This window comes from Centroberyx gerrardi, chromosome 3, assembly GCF_048128805.1.
Source record: "Centroberyx gerrardi isolate f3 chromosome 3, fCenGer3.hap1.cur.20231027, whole genome shotgun sequence".
Classification (NCBI taxonomy): Eukaryota; Metazoa; Chordata; class Actinopteri; order Beryciformes; family Berycidae; genus Centroberyx; species Centroberyx gerrardi.
Genome location: NC_135999.1, coordinates 24,363,395 through 24,380,347, shown reverse-complemented (window position 1 = coordinate 24,380,347; position 16,953 = coordinate 24,363,395). Strand labels below are relative to the sequence as shown.

General features: G+C 45.0%; 1 protein-coding gene across 1 annotated transcript in view; it reads right to left on the bottom strand.

Annotated features, from left to right (window-relative positions):
• Positions 1–1,099: 1,099 nt before the first annotated feature.
• Positions 1,100–16,953, bottom strand: part of sh3pxd2aa (SH3 and PX domains 2Aa) — a 32,224-nt gene continuing 16,370 nt past the window's right edge. Inside the window, exons 3-9 of the mRNA XM_071921093.2 lie at positions 13,598–13,681; positions 7,435–7,552; positions 5,044–5,453; positions 4,881–4,895; positions 4,539–4,588; positions 3,990–4,109; positions 1,100–3,118 (exon numbers count right to left, since the gene is read on the bottom strand). Of these exons, the coding sequence (XP_071777194.1) occupies positions 1,100–3,118; positions 3,990–4,109; positions 4,539–4,588; positions 4,881–4,895; positions 5,044–5,453; positions 7,435–7,552; positions 13,598–13,681 (2,816 nt within the window). The remainder of the gene's footprint in view (positions 3,119–3,989; positions 4,110–4,538; positions 4,589–4,880; positions 4,896–5,043; positions 5,454–7,434; positions 7,553–13,597; positions 13,682–16,953) is intronic.

The following is a 16,953-nucleotide window of genomic DNA, read 5'->3' as shown; positions in this document are numbered from 1 at the left end:
TTCAAGCTTTACAGGTTTTTTTTTGACTGTATCTGTTATCCCAGATAATTACATCTTGGTTAAAGACATGAATATGAACATTTGTCTGTGGGACTCTGAAAATGGGGTAACTCAACAAAGCTATGCCAATTTACTGTATCAAACCTGTCACTTCAAAAGGCAGGAGACATGAGCCAGGAGCTTTAACTCTTCCAATTCTAGGCTGTTGGTGGAGAACGGATGTCACAAGAAAGCAGAAATATTTCTCTAAGGAAGACTAGAATGCACACAAGACATTAAAAACATAAACAACAAACAAAAACGAAACAATAACACTAAAAAAAGAGAATCAAAGGTTATTTGTTTTACGTTGCTCGATGACTGTGGCTTAAAATGAGTGACTTCTCTTGTGACTTGAGCCACTTACATCTCTTTTTCTTTGTTTATTTTGTGTTTTGAATCAATTTCACGTACAACGCTCCAGATCGAACCTTTTTACTTGGTTAGCACTCCAAAACTGGAGCTCTCAATTGTTTTATGAAAATACTTTTGGTGGTGTTCATGCGCTCATAGGCCTATGGCACTCTTAATAGATTTGTTTGATTTACTGAGCTGCCATCCACCACTTAGGACCTCCATTCAGGTGATCATATACAAAAGGCACTTATTTGGCATCATAGTCAATGATGGGCAGGAATAAGGCTAGCCATTACCCTGCTCAACTTCTGTATTACATGATGCAAACCGCTGTTAGAGGGTGTCATTCCCATTCATACCATTCCATATCTGAAAGACACTGTCCGCCTCAAATTTCCTCACTCAGGGGTGGCCAACCCCATTTTTCTGTCTCTCGTTCTCACCCAAAATACTTAAAATCTTTACAGTCCTCCGCGTATACATTTTAGTAAACCAGCACTAAAAGTGTCTTTCATTATAAGATTAAAACATCATCTTTTTTTACACACAGTCTTTTCAGAAATGTACATAGAAATGTACATATTCAAGGGCATATTGCTTATGGGCGATTTTAGGTAACATTCTTAAGGAGCGATGCCACCCATGTCCTTGGAGACATCGACATGGGAAGGTGGGGGGTGGGGGAGTGGGGTGGGGCTTGGTTTTATTTTTTCCGCTCTAGGTAGTTGGATGGGACCCAGCCCTTGCGGGGGAGCAGGCTGTCCTGCACCTGGCAGTACCACCATCCATTGGGGTTTCTCTCCAAGACCTCCAGACAGGTGCCCTCAGAGAAGCCCATGGTCTCCTCATCCCCGCGGTAGTCAGCGATGGACACGTACACGTCCCTGCCGAGGTTATTGTGGATCAGCTGGTTCTTCTCTATGGGTTTGGGTCGGACTGTGGACACAGGGATCCCATTGCGTTGGCTAACTCTGCTAAGGGCATCCTGGACGTTGCTCGTGCTGAATCCGCTCCCTGAGGACCCCAGGCTGGAACGCTCAGCAGGCCTTGTCTGACTTTCCACAACCACATGTGGCCGCACGGTGCTAAAGGAGGCATTTCGGCGGACACCAAGAGTGGCAGAACCAGAGCGGTACTGATCACTGCTGCCCAGTGAATCATTTCGCCTCAGAGAACCTGTCATGTAATGGGTGTCCTTTGCCGGTTGTGTTGTGGTCACAAATACAGACTGAGGCCTCACCGCCACCTGGCGCACCCCATTCCTCATCCGCACACCTCCATTAACCATTCCAGATGGCTTGGAGAAGCCACCAGGAGGCTTGGAAGGAATGGGGGGAGTGTTCCTCCTCAAGCCTTGATGCTGCTGGGTCAGGCCCTGGAGATTGATGTTATTGAGGGCCAAAACGTGCTGCTCATTTTTCTCCAGGCTGTTGGACTTACTACCACCACTCCCATGTCCATCTGATTCCAACCCACCTGCATCACCCACCTGTCTGATAGGCTCCAGGTAGTAAGAGGGGGCCCAGCCCTCCTCGGTGCCCCAACGGATGTACCACCAACCGCTCTCCTGCTTCTCCAGAACCTCCACCTCCACCCCAGCTGGAAAGCTGACCTCAGAATCTTGCACTTTCTTGTAGGCATCCATGGTGCGATAGAGACTGGGCCCCTCCAAGTCTGAGTCACCACGGCTCCCTTTGGAGTAAATGGAGGAGAGATCTGAGGTACTGCGAGAACAGATGGAATCCTCTGAAGAAATAACAGAGGCTGTTTCAGAGTCATCCCCACGAGAAGGTTTGAGGCTGTGTCGAAACTGACCTGTAGGCCTCAGCTGGCGTCTCAGAGAGGTGATGTCCATCCTCTCAGGACTCTGGGGCTCCGATTTGGTCAGGAGTGGTTTAGGTCTGACAGAGGGCTTGGGCCTGGTGGAGGGGCTCTGGCCTATCCTCTGCTCCACCTCCCGGCTGAAGCCCGGGCCTTTCTTGGGACCTCTGCTCAACTCATCTGAAGAAGACCTGGGGCTGTTCTCTTGGGACCTGAAGCTGATATCTATGTGTCTGCCCAGGGTCTGGCTCCTCCGATTCAGCTCTGGGGTCATGGTCTTCATGGGTCTCCCGGCTAAGGGTGAGGAGCCAGAGGGTTTGCGTGGGACTGTGGAGGAATGGTAGCTCCTTGGAGAGTTAGGCTCACTGGAACCTTTGGCTGAGGATCGTTCATCGCCACTGCTGGGCCTGAAGCCATCATTCTCATAGATACACTCCTCCTTAGCTACCTCTTCCACAGACCTGAAAGAGGATCTTCGGTGACTGAACACAGGGGAGGCCTTGCAGACAGGAGCGGAGGCTTTGCAGGCAGGAGGGGAACTGCGGTACTTATCGCTGACCACACTGCTGATCTTCACATCCAGGGAGCGCTCATCTTTTAGAGAATCTGTGTCTGACTCACCTTCGCACCCAATAGCGGGAACATCATATTCTGGTTCCTCATACACAGGCCTGCTGGGTGATTCTGATGCTTTGGAGGCAGAGTTACTGGAAGGCGGAGCCTCCTCGGAGTCTTGCTTCTTGACAGGCGGAGCTGGGGGCGGGACTTTGGGCCGGGTGAGTGTGCTGGTTCGACGGCTGAGGTTGGGCTTCTTGCGTTTGTCGATGTAGGAGCAGGGGGCCCAGCCCTCCATCTCTCCAATCTGCACGTACCACCAGCCTCCAGAGTTCTTCTCTATCACCTAAACAACAAGAAGGGGAGAATAAAGGCTATTTAAAAGAATATTTTTGTCAAACATTTTATACTAATATATAATGATATATAATATAATGATACATTATCATAAACTGTGTGGTAAATAAATGATTTGTGGCCATAATGATCCAAATTTTAAATGACCATTACATGTTCATCAAAATCACTGATTGAAAAATCGCTGATTGACACTGAAATGAATTACACTGAACAAAAATACGCAACACTTTTGGTTTTGCTCCCATTTTGGTTTTGCGCACATTTTAGAGTGGCCTTTTATTGTGACCAGCCCAAGCACACCTGTGCAATAATCATGCTGTTTAATCAGCATCTTGATATGCCACACCTATCAGGTGGATGGATTATCTTGGCAAAGGAGAAGTGCTCACTAACACGGATGTAAACAAATTTGTGAACAAAATTTGAGAGAAATAAGCCTTTTGTGTGCACAGAAAAAGTCTTAGATCTTTTATTTCAACTCATGAAAAATGGGAGCAAAACCAAAAGTGTTGCGTTTATATTTTTGTTCAGTATACTTATGTAAGAACATTTTCATCTTCTGCCACTGCAGTCTTGTTGCACAAGCATTAAAGTCATGAGTTAACACATTATCTAACATTGTCAGTTTGACTCATAAAAAAACTCTGAAAGCATTTATCTTCTTATCTTCATCTCTCTACCTGACTCTCAGTAGAGCGAATTCTGTCTACATCATCCCGTTCAAGCAGAAATCTCAAGGTCGTATCTGTATTGCCTTAGCTTTCCTGTGTATCTGGGGAGCGCTCAGTTGACATGCATATTCAATGAGCCCTGACTGTCTCATGTCAATGGCAACAAATGTAGATCTGGCCTCTTACATCAGCCTTTTGTCCTCCACGGAAACTGATGCCATCAGAGATTGAGGACTGGAACTCTGCTATGGTGTAGTACTCTGCTTCCACAGCAGGGGGCTCTGGTGGCTTGGGTAACTGGAATCCCTGCACACCAACAGGGGAAGAGAGATTTGAGCTGCTAACATCATATCCAGCAATCACTATATCTCACAATGCCTGTAGATGTCTGAAGACATAATAAGGAAGACATCTTAAAACATCTCTAGACATGTTGGATGGCTGGGTATGGTAAAAATGTACACATACAAGAGTATTTCCTGCTTTCTAATGCTATTATTTTCATGCATGTATATTGCTTCAGAAATATTTTTAGCCAGTACACGTTTGTAACCATTGTACCTGCAACCATAATACCTGTGAGTATGTTCTTTTCTGTAATTATGGGTACTTCTGTGATGCTGACGTATTGCCGTTGTACACAAAATCACAATGTAACATACCCTCTTGGGTATTACAGCTATCTAAACTAGCTAACAGCTTGGTATTAAGTATTTTTACCAACTTGTGTCTTACCAAGTTAGTTTCTCTTCTCGGGGGAGGCTTTTGTCTCAGATTTGGAGACCCTGATGAAGAAAATAACATCTTATTAAAATAAAAGTATTTCCGATTTACTCTACTTACTTGAGTCTTAAACAGGAATGCAATGTTAGCAGACACAAACAAACAGTAAGTACAGTCTTAGTATGTGAGTAAAACGGAAATCCACACACCCAAACATTTAAAATTTCCCATATTAGTCAGTGGTAAACTGAGAAACGATTTAAATCACCATCCAAATTAGTGACAGAAAAATTCTATTATTCCATTATGTTGTTTCATTTAGTCACAGAATATACCACCACCCTGGTAGCTTACCTATGGCATCAAAGCCTACACAAAAGGAAAACGACAATCTTAATTTCTCATACACAGACTGCATATTCCACCCTGCCTGTTGGAATGCATGTACTGCTTTATTCATTGGTATAAATTATAGAGTACTAAATTGTCCTACTCTTAAAACACCACGAATACTCACCAATTTCCACTCTATGCGGCGCCACTCGTGCGACAGCCGGGGACCCCGGCTCGGCTCTCCCTTTACTATCATTCAGGACGGCGCTAGCCCCGACTCCTAGACATGGACTGTTGGAGCCATGGCCTGAGCCGGAGCTCAGCCTCCTGCCTGTCTCGGCGTTCAGTTCGGAGTTACAGGGCATGGGCAGGCTGATCTCGCTCTTGGAGATGTGGCGCTCAGGTGTGGTGGTGCTCTCCCCGTCTGTTTGGATGTCCTTCTCGCTAACTGACTTCTTTTGCAGCAGGTTGCTGATCTCCATGATGTTGCCGATGATCTCCACAGGGCCTGTCAGGGTCTTCTTGCGGGGGGAGAAGTCCTCTTTCACCTTCTTCAGGTAGGAGGCAGGGGCCCAGCCCTCCTTCCCTAAGTACCTGGGGGTAGAACACATAATGATGAGGGCATGCATAATGCTACTGGTCATCCTCATCTTTCATTGTATCCTATTGTATTTTTCTTTTCACTATTTGCTATTTGTATGGTATTAAACATAGGACCTGTGCCTTCAATGGGACCATAAACCTAGAATATATCATGAGAACAAGTGAAATATTGCATCTCTTGTGCATCTGATATTATACCCTCTTACATTAAATCCTATAATAAAATATATCAAGTAAGCAGGGTCAGCCGTCCCTCTGCTGTGATTGTAGGTTTCTAAACTGCTGTGCAGGCTGTTTCAAGCCACAAGGATCAGCTGTCCCATTAGTCTCCCATTGTTGGTACAATGTGGTTTCTGAACGGCTGAGAGGGCAACTTTAAGGCAGAGGGGTTGGCCATCCCATTAGCCTGTTGTTGTTGAGATCAATGGTGAGGTCGGAAATGACAGAAAGTTGGACTAGGTGCAAGGTCAATAGTGGGTGCAATGTTAGTGTAGAGGCATTTTAGATGAGTACAGGTCTGATCAGTGCTGACAGTGTGGAGGGGGTTGGTCCTGGGGCGGCAGGACTTACTAGTGAGACTTCTTGAGGTGTTGTGGACCTAATTAAAGGAAATATCTGTGATGAGAGGTGATGACTTGATTACCCCAATGACATACCTAGCCTCACCCACCCAACTTTCCTCTAATATCCAAGTTTGGCTTCTCACCCTAAATAGCACAAATAATAGATACATCAGATCCTGCATATTGATACAAATATCATGCTATTTTAATTCTTGTGACGTAGGAGTAGCCTAAGGCTAGTAAACAGAGACTGTATAATATATGCAAAGAGTGACTGCTTCAGCTTTTCAGCACTTATTGCTATGCTAAATTAGTCATTTCAAAGTGCTTTGTGAAACAATAAGTAACGTTCCAGATGTAACTCTGAGTCATTTGCCTCTAGGTGGGCCATTTTCTATTGAGAAGGGATGTGATTGTTCCTGCTCCCCTGTTTCCTCACTCCGACTGTGACCACAAGGAGTCCCCATAACAAAAAAAGCCCCATGCTTGGACTTTACTGTTGACAATGGCCCACCGAGAGCAGCATGACTCAGAGGTACATCTGGAGTATTATTTATTGTTGGACAACACACTCTAAAATGACTCGTTGCGCATTGCAATGAGTGCTGAGGAGTGAACAAGCTGTTTGAACAAGCAGTTTGTATATACATATTACCCACACCGCAAATATCACACCAGCAGATTGTGCTACTTTGCACCATTTGCACCAGGGACTGTTTGTGTGTGTGTGTGTTTTTGTATGTGTGTGTGTGTGTGTGTGTGTGTGTGTGTGTGTGTGTGTGTGTGTGTGTGTGTGTGAAAGAGAGCAGGTGTGTGTGCGCGTACATGCCCGTACATGCATGGGCTATGTGTGTGAGAGATGCAATGAGGCAACATGTGATAATAATCAGCAGTGCGGTGGAACTCCACTTGTAAGCCCCCCGGGCCACAAGGAAACAAACAACTAGCAGGAAATACACATTGGCTGAGTAAACAACACACATATGTGCAAACACATACACACAGATGCACATGTGCGTACACACACACACATAAATACATATACACATAGATATCCCACGCAGGACACCCAGTGGATCTGTGGACAGTGCTGTATGTTAATGATTTCTCCTCAACACCATTACCCATATGAGAGCTACAGTAGATCACTGCCTTGATCACAGCTCCGAGCATTGATGACTACCAACATTCTCACTGCTCTCTGAGGACCCGTCCGCTTTGAAAGTGGATGAGAAAAAAAAATAAAGATTTAACTTTGGACAGATTCCATTTCTCTTGTTTATCTGCTATCCCTGGCCTCAAATTCCCGTCAAAGAGAAAACTGGATCAAGGCCTGTGCAGTGGGGATTCTGTTGGCTGACGCACCGTTTACTTATCATCGGTGTGGGCCAATCAGAGGCGGCGCTCACCTGATGTACCACCAGCCCTCCAGGTTCTTTTGGATGACCTCCACGGTGACCCCTTTCTCAAAGCTGACCTCGTCCTTCCCTTGACTGGCGTATGGCTGTATTGTCACATATTTTTCCTCTGGAAGGGAGAGGGGGGGAGAAAGGACAGAGAGAGAGAGACAGAGAGTGAGAGAGAAAGAAACAGTGAGTTAAATGTTACCATCAAGCAGTCTTACTTCGAGAGGTAAATCTACTGTATGGCCAAACTCTTCCCAGAGGGCTTTATGAGGAGGAAAAAGTGGTGAGTGTGACCTACTTAAAATGCTTTGCCTATTTCCATACCAACACAAACACAACCCTCTTATACAACCCTCTCCCTCTTGTCCTACACAATAATAACAAACAGCTCCCTCTAGTGGCTGACCCTCTCCCCTCGCTCCATGCTCTTTCTGATCCCTGCTAAACTGTGACCCCGGTCAGTGTTATTCAAGCACTTTGGACCCAGCCAAGCCTGACACAGTGAGTCTCTCTCCACAGGGAGATCCCTCTTCTAGCAGCAGGGCTAGATCAGGGCCTCCCCAGAGGAGATAAGATACTTGGAGCGAGATTTCTCTTCTCAGATCTGTATCTGTCCGCCACGTCTCTCTCACGCTCTGCTAGGCTTTCAAGACCCTGATAGGGAAGGAAATCCTACAATGGGCTTAATATGGAAGGGTAGAAGGATAGGGGATTTAGACATAGGCAAGAGAAGAGAAGGGAACGGGGGACCAGACAAAAGATAGGAAGATAAATCGGACCAGGCTGCCCAATGGAGGGTGAGAAGATCAGTGTACAGCATGTTAGTTTATTTCAGTACGCTATCTAATGACTTTAACAGCAGAGCTACACTTGAAACCAGTAGCTTCACATTTCAGAGTGTAATACCAAATACCATATATACCAAAAACGTGACAGAGGAATGCGAGAAAGGAATTGCTGTTGAAGGGAATGTAAACGGATGTAGAGGCAGTGAAAGTTAGACTGGAGAGTGTGTGTGTGTGTGTGTGTGTGTGTGTGTGTGTGTGTGGGGTGACCTTGGGTGGTTGAGGGGAATGAGATGGCTGAATGAAATGCAAGGAGCAGTGGCGATATCTCAGAGGTATGTGTGTGTGTGTATGCTCATTCATTTGCACGTGTGTTTTCATTAGGTGGGGTAAGTCGAGCCGTTAGGGATTCATGTTCCTCTCCTGCCTGTCATTCCAGAGCAGCTGAGGTCAATAATGTAGAGCAGTGTGGAATGTCTGGCCCTGAAACTGGGCTAGCAATGGGAGTGTGTGTGTGTGTGTGTGTGTGTGTGGGTATTGGGGTTAGCTTGAGTCTGTGTGTGTCTGCAGAGGTTTGGGTGTGGTAAATGCTCTGTGTGAAGTGTGAGTACTTACAGATGGACAGGGAGCAACAAAGGAGGGTGTTTACAACATAATTTGGTGTGTGTGTGTGTGTGTGTGTGTCCGTCTACCTAAAAGTGTGCACTTGTTATCTGTGTATTCCTGCACTACTAACACAATCTTTCAGTTCATCTTTGTTTGACAGTGTGTGTGTGTTCATGCGTGTGGTTGTTTACAATGTGATCACAGTAGCAACTTGTAAGCCCTTGAGAACGGGATGTCCAAAAGATGAAAAACTCTGAAAGCAAATCACATTTATTAATCATATCTACTGTATGTGTGTGTGTGTGTGTGTGTGTATCTGTCATGAGCTGCACACGTGCCTCTGTGTACAGGTCTGTGTGTGTTGGCCCGCTCGTCACACTGCGGGGACAGAACAGTGAGTTGAGTGGGCGGTCAGCAGGACTCTATAAATGAGATTAGGGACCTGCTGTAAACGATAGCGCTCTGTGGAAGCGCTGACTCCTGCCAGCAGGGCGGAGGACGGCTCTCGTTGAACCTCGCAGCGCAAGACTCCGCCCTGCCGAGAACACAATGAGGTCATCTCGCCGTCAGTAGCCAATTAACACAACCTCCAGAGGTCAAGACGCTGGCTTTGGGTCAGAGCATGAGGATTCAACAAAAGGATATGTAATGTAATGAGTCCTGTGTGCGCGCTCGGTTTATTGTTACAATCTCAGATCACGTCCTCCTCTTCTTCTCAAAAGGTAAAGAAATGTGTGTCAGCAAAAGGGCTGGAGATTATACAGCTGCTTTCTTCCATTAGCAAATTACATCTGGGCATAAATTCTAAATGATTGGTCGTTGTTCTTGTCCTTTGCCACTGCTACTAAATCAAACTGTATCTCAAGTGCCTACACGGACCTGTAAAACCTCACTCATCCCCTTCTTATCACGAGCTCGGTAATGCACTATCTGACAGAGATAGTGGTGCCTCCCATCAGAAAGCAAAGAGGGGGAATGGGGAGGACAAGATGAGAGTGGGGAGGATAAGAGAAAGGTGCAAAGATTGAAATCAGACCTGGGTCAAATAGTAGTTGGAAAGAGTTCTTAGTGCTTGTGTAAATCTGCTTGGACGCCCAGATGGGTGGGATTTACTGCATCAAGACGCAATACACATAGTATCAATCCCAGAAGAGTATCGTCAGTTGACTTTCAAATATTTTCTGGTGTTTGTCTTTTTCTGACACTCATTATATTATCCCATGCTGGAAACACCAGTCATCTGGTACATCAAGGAGTTTAACACAAACATTAAGAATTATCTGCAAATACTGTTTGACCCAGGTTTGACTGAAGTGTAGAGGACGAGAGAAACAGGCAGTTAGTATACAGTAATTGGACAGTAGACGGACAGTAATACAGTTACAAAGTGTCGAGGTGGTGATTGAAAAAGTGGGAAAACCTACAAAAACGTTTGACATGAGTCCAGTCAGCAGCAGCAGCAGCAGCTTTCATGGTGAGATTATTTTCTATGGTGGAAAAAGGGCTACTGGTCCAGCAGCCGTTAGCTTGTTTGCAGTGCAGCCAGCAGCTCCAACTGCCAGCTGAAACTCCTCTGTCCACAGTTTCTCTCAAGTCCTCTGTAACCTTCTGTCTGGCTGTAAAGATATGACGCCATTCTTTCTACCAATAAATCATAACAGTCTCAGAGCATTGTTTAAGAGTCTCTATCTAGGCTAACCCAAGGTTATGTTGCTGAATGTGTCATGCAGCAGTCGCTATAGATACGTAAGGAGAGTGGGGGCAAAGTGGGAAAAAAAAAAAACAGGAAGAACTACAACACTTGTGATTTACGCGGGCGTTGATCCAACCAATGTATGTATTTTGGGATTGTCTGTGAGCCAGTTCGTAACGGTGGCCAAATCCACACAGCATCGTTCCGGACGCACACTCTGATATGAAATTTCATATATAGCTTCTTGAATATGTAGCCTATGATTTCAAGTCACTTGCCTTTCATCAGAAAACTCTAAAAGACTGGTAACTGCATCAAACAGGGTGTGTTCAGACATGGCCAAGGGTTTCTGCATTTTGGCCACCATTACAGTATTTGGTATTTTTGTTAGCCTGTCATGATATTAGCTATGTTGATTTTTAATGATATGAGTCTTTGTTACGAGCAATTTAGTTGTACCCTGCAAGTCTGGTCTGTGCGTTTGTATTGACATACAATAATTGACTGTGGTATCCAAGCGCTAATGCAATGTTAGAGGAAGACCACTTTCCATGACACTGAATGTAAAATTCACAGTGATTACAAATCCCACTGTACAAAGACATTTTTCACAAGTATGTGTATGTATTTAGGTACATACTGTACATTAAAAGAATGCACACATAATATACAACACAAGAACACAAAGCAAGGTCAAATAAAAACACAGAGCTGAAATGGCACTTCTGCCCTGAGAATGTACAAGGCCAGGTGCCTGAGGAAATAAAGTGCTAGTGCGTGATATTGGAATTCAGGAACATGGCCTCCGACAGTGTTTCATGCCCTCATTCTCTGGTGGCGACAGCTAGCCGGGTGACTCATCCATGCTCTACAGAAGTTGATGGGCTGTGAGGTCTGTGTGATTAAAACCAGTCCACAGATTGGGCTTCTGCCCCACTTTCACACTTTCCACCGGCTCATTCCAGCCAAGCCTTACTGTTCCGGGAGACATAGCTAGGTAACACTGCTGCAGACCTGGCTAAGAACAAGCTCTGGCTAACACTATGCCCCTCGCTAGCTATATGGTTTGCATGCTTTAATTCCACTCCATGAATGATGATATACTGTAGATGGCCTTCAAGGCAATCCTTTAATAGCCCTAACCATTCGGTCATTTAAAGCATCGTGAGGTGGTGGTGACCTAACGTTTAGAGAAGGAGAAGTGTGACCTGAAGGTTGCCAGTTTGAATCCCCAAATCAGCTGGGTGGGGGAAGAGAATAAGAAACATTTCCCCTCTCTCTCTCAACAGCTACCACTATACTGCCCTGCAAAGCCAGAGAGTAGCAACTGCATGAGTAATGAAAAATGACTTCAAAATGTATCTCCTGCCCCAACATCCACTTTTGTTGACACTGGCCTATTGGCATTTTACTCTTAAAACACACAAAACGTTGTTACTGTTATTTGACGCTGTAGGGCAGTATGGTACTCTTGAGCAAGGCACTAAACCCCCAACTTACTCTGCAGCTACTCTACTAAATAAAAAAAAACACAGAGCAGGGGCCTAAATACTCACTACTGAATTTCTCACCTGTATAAGTCACTATACGCTCCTCTAGAGTAGAAGACCCGAGTGTATTAAATCTCCTCCAATGAACCACTAATCTATGCCCCCTTCCCGGCTGGTCTAGGAAAGGCGGTAACTCAAGCGAGTTGAGCCAGGCTGTATTATGATAATGGGAAACAAAGGGTGTTAGAGGTTTTAAAGAGGTTACGCAGGTCCAGCTTCCATAAATAAAATAAAACTACTAGGCGTCTGTTGGAAGCTCTTAGTAATCCTGGAACCAGACAGGTGCCTTACCAACAGTCTGAGACACGTTTGGATAAGAAAGTGCCGACTCGCTCCCATGAGAAGTGACTTTGTATTTTCAGACATAGACTCATGTTGCTCTTTCGGTATGAAAGCAATGCAATAATGACTCGACTAAACCATGGGGAGCTTGCCAAATACGAAAATACGAAAAGCAGGCGAGAACGTTTTCATGTCGCCCTTTTTTTTCAAAAGAATTGCTAACAACATGCAAGAGTCATTAAAATGTAACAGCATCTAAAACCTAAGGGAGCTTACTTTAATTAAGTGGCAACGCCATTGCACAATCATTTATGTTCAGAGGACTTACTAGCCAACAAGGTTGTTGCTTTTGTGCTGTGGGAGGCGAATAGCCCTAATTATCTAAATCTGTTTAATGTAGTCCAATTATTTTGTTGCTCAGTGTGAGAAGAAGAGTGTCCAAGTTTGGTGGTGTAAGTTTTGAAGTTTTACTGTGTGAGCTGAAACATGGCCACCCAATATGCTGCTGCTGCTGCTGCTGGTGACTGGAGGCCAGTTGTTGTTGGCGGACTGTCCAGGATGTAAATGAGGTTGTTTACCATGAGACCACAAAATATGTGAGAGTGTGGGAGAGAGGGGCCGCTGGAAAGGCTCAGGAGTTCTGCTGTATGTTTGTTTGTTACAGTATGTGAAGTAGGTGTGGGTTTGTGGTGAGAGAGAGAGAGAGAGAGAGAGAGAGAGAGAGAGAGAGAGAGAGAGAGATGGAGACAGAGAGAGAGATAGAGAGAGTGTGTGTGCATGTATCCATCCGTGTATACATACAGATAATGGCGTACGATGTGTGTGTGTGTGTGTGTGTGTGTGTGTGTGTGTGTGTGCGTGTGCATGTGTGTTTTGCCTACTTGTTCATCTGCATGTAAGGGGGTTTATGGAGTTGGTTTGTTACAGTATGTGGAGTAGGTGTGTGTGTGTGTGGGTATGGGTGTGAGTGAGTGAGTGAGTGAGTGAGTGAGTGAGTGAGTGTGTGTGTGTGTGTGTGTATGTGTGTGTGTGTGTGTGTGTGTGTGTGTGTGTGTGTGTGTGTGTGTGTGTGTGTGTGTGTGTAGGTGGGTTAGTATGGATGGGTTAGTGTGCAGGCACGTCCATGTGCATCCATGAGTGCATCTGCGGGATATCTAGACGTATAACTCTGTATTGACCGCGTGTGTGTGTGTGTGTGTGTGTGTGTGTGTGTGTGTGTGTGTGTGTGTGCGTGTTTCCTGCGTGTTCACCTCTGCTCTGCTGGCGGTTGACTATGCCCCCCAGGGTCCAGCGGCGGTCCAGCCTCTTCAGGTGCGCTTTGCGTCTCTTAGTAACTAATGAGGATGAGGAGCAACCAAAAGGGAAAACAAACAAACATGGAGGTAAGAAGCATGAATTAGCAAACTGAACAAAGGCATTAAAGCTGTTGTTAGTAGCAGGGATTTTTTTTTTTCCCATGGGAAGATGGCAAATAAACAACTTCGAGGTCAAGTGTGAAGCCAGTACATTATCCCTTGCAATGGCAAAAAAGCTTTATAATATATATTAGCGAAGTAGCTATTAGCAAAATGTTAAGATACCAAGTTAGCTGCTGTTTTGTGGAAACATCCCAACTTTCATTGTCATTTTTTTGTTTTTTGCTCAAAGGTTTACACAGTCCAAAACACATTCTGCAATTTCAAATAGATGTAGATGTTAATTGAAAAGTAGGAATTCTTATATAAGTTAACTGGAGTTACTGAGTAAACACAAACCAGCAGCAACATAACATGGCATATGAGGAATGATTTGAGGGGGGTGAAAGGGGGAGGCCATCTCTGTTCACGTACATCATGACCTGCATCCCCCTTACTTTCAGGAATACATGAGAGAAAACGCTGCTGTGCCATTCTACCATCCCCCTCATGAATTTGAAACACAAATAAAAAAAATCGCACGACGACTGCATGATAGCACAAACCGTCCAGCTCGCATTGGCCGTCAGCAAATAATGACATGTTTTTCCCATTTTCCTCTCCCACACATATCATCAAAGCCATCCAGTGGGCATCTTGGAAGAGTGATGGTCCAATATGGGGTTTTACTCTGACTGGCATGAAGACAGCTAGGGCTCTGTCATAAACAAGTAGATATTTCCTTACAAGTCAGACAAAGAGAGCGACTGTCCTTCCCACCCTCTGACAAGGAGAATTCCCCTCGTAACAGAGACAGGAGTTATAGTGTGTACCGTACTGTGATGTTATGCTCTCTGCTGTTGCTTAAGTGCATTTGGATACTGGTAACTGAAATCCTGGCAGCCTGGTCCTTCAACTAAAGCACATATTCTAAGTGTGCCACACCTATTATGGCTTCATGAATCCAAAATTATGGGCACAAGAGAAGAAAATGGAAGGACACAAATTTCCCTATTATGAGTAAAACTTTAAGGTTCTTTATGGGAACATCAAACATCCTCTCCATTAGAAATCATCTCCAAAAAGCTCTATTCCCCATCTTCAGTAGTTATGTGTTGGAACCCCTGCTAGCTTGTTAGCATTGTAAATCACTACAGTGCCAAACCTCTTCCCCTGTTTACCACGTCATCATGGCTCTGTGGTCTTCAAGAGACAAATTCAGATCAGTCAGACACTTCACTCGTCTCTCTACGTGGGCGCTTCATCACAATGTGCAGCATATGAGAAACTCATTTTGTACAAATCACGTCTGTTCTTTATTGAGCAGTATCCACTTAACAAAAATAAAACTATGAATCTTCACACCTTATTTGCAAGTTTTCACACAACTCCAGATTCTCTTCTCATATGCAAATGAATCCACGTGACACAATACAACACTAGACCTTACTTTTGGGTTCTTCATTGATTACTTTGCATGGACTGAAGTGATACTGAACAGTGATGTATGGCAATGTAAATGAAGTTATATGTTTATATGATCCTAAGATAACACATAGGTGTAGCAAGTGTGCTAATGCTTTCTAGGTGCGTGGGTGGGGGGAGGGGGGTATGCATGATTGGAGTGAGTGAAGCTACGTTGACTTTAAAACTCCACCTGTTTGAGAATCTTAGTTACTTAGCTACTACAGTTAGAAGATCACCAAGCTACTTCCTGGTCTGTGAATGTATCACACACTGACCTAGAGCTGGTTTCACTTCTACCGTACTGCCTGGTGTACAAGCACACTCTGTATTTCGCTTATGCAGGGCTCTTAAAGCTCTGCGGGAGCACATACCATAATTCCCCTATGCAGAACGCATAGCAATAAGCATCAGACACAAACCAATGAACACACAGAGTCCAGCTACTATTGAGGTAAACCTAATAAAGCATACTGCTGTATAAGGAGTGCATGTACATATGTGCATATTACATATATATGTTCTAAGCTATGTTTGCAAATGTTAACTAGCACACCAAGGAGCCTAATATCCCTGTACTCTCCATAAAAGAGATTAGGGCGGCTGATCAACTAGGGAGCCAGAGAGCAGAGATCACATTCATTAACACTGATAATTAATTAGGTCTATATTGCACCGCGGGACTGTACAGAATCTTGAAGCTGTTGTCTTCTGAACTCTCGTGTCTCCGGTGTTCGACCTCTTGCACTGCTTATTAGTTCAAAGTCTATACGATAAATCAGCGGTCATTTGTGGTTATGTTTCCCTATCTCGACATGATGAGTCATTTCCCTCTCTTAATGCATTCTCCCGGGCCACATGAAGAGGAAAGACATTAACGAGGGGAAGGACGGATGGAAACGACACTTGTCTTCTATCTCTCTTCTCTGTTAATCTAATCTAATTCCTCCTCCTCTGGCCATCGCACGCTCCCTCCATCCTCTGCACTTCTCTCCCTATCCCTGCGTCTCTCTCTTCATCCTTTCATCTCTCCATCTTCCCCTCTGCTCTACATCCGCCCCTCCCTCCCTCTATGTCCTTTTTGTTGCTTTGTCATTCCCTCCACTCCTCTCCGCTCTTTCTCCCTCCTCTCCTCCCTGCCTTCCCCTCCATCCCACCAACCGCCACCCTACTCCTGTTGACCTCCTAATTGAAATATCAGCTAAGGGAAGGCACAAAGGGAAATGTTATTTCGAGGTAATTTCAGCGGGCCGGGCTGCGTCTGTCGGTTCCTCTTCAGTGAGCCGGGCTGTCACTGGAATTAGGTTACAGACCGCGCAGAGATAATGAGATGTAGGAGACGACAGGAGACGGGAAGAGGGAGATCAGAAATACGAAGCGACGATGTGTGCAAACAAGAAGACACCAGGCCTAATGGGAAAATGGGAGACACTGATAGAGAGTGGAAGTGGAGAGAGAGAGAGAGTGTGTGTATGCGTGTGTGTGTGTGTACCTGCGTGCTCAGGCACTTCCTGCATAAATTCACTTGAGTGCATGGGTGAACGGCGAAAGAAGAAAATGAGAAAGCCAGTGCATCTTAATGAGAGTATATATGTCAAATGGTATGTGAGTGTGTCCCTTTCAACATAATGACTAGGTCCAATCCACAGGCAACTAAAGCTCCATGTCCATCAGCCTGTTATTGTAGCTCCAGGGACTGAGAGAACTACACAGGTACAGTCAACTCCTACTAAGTGTGTGTGTGTGTG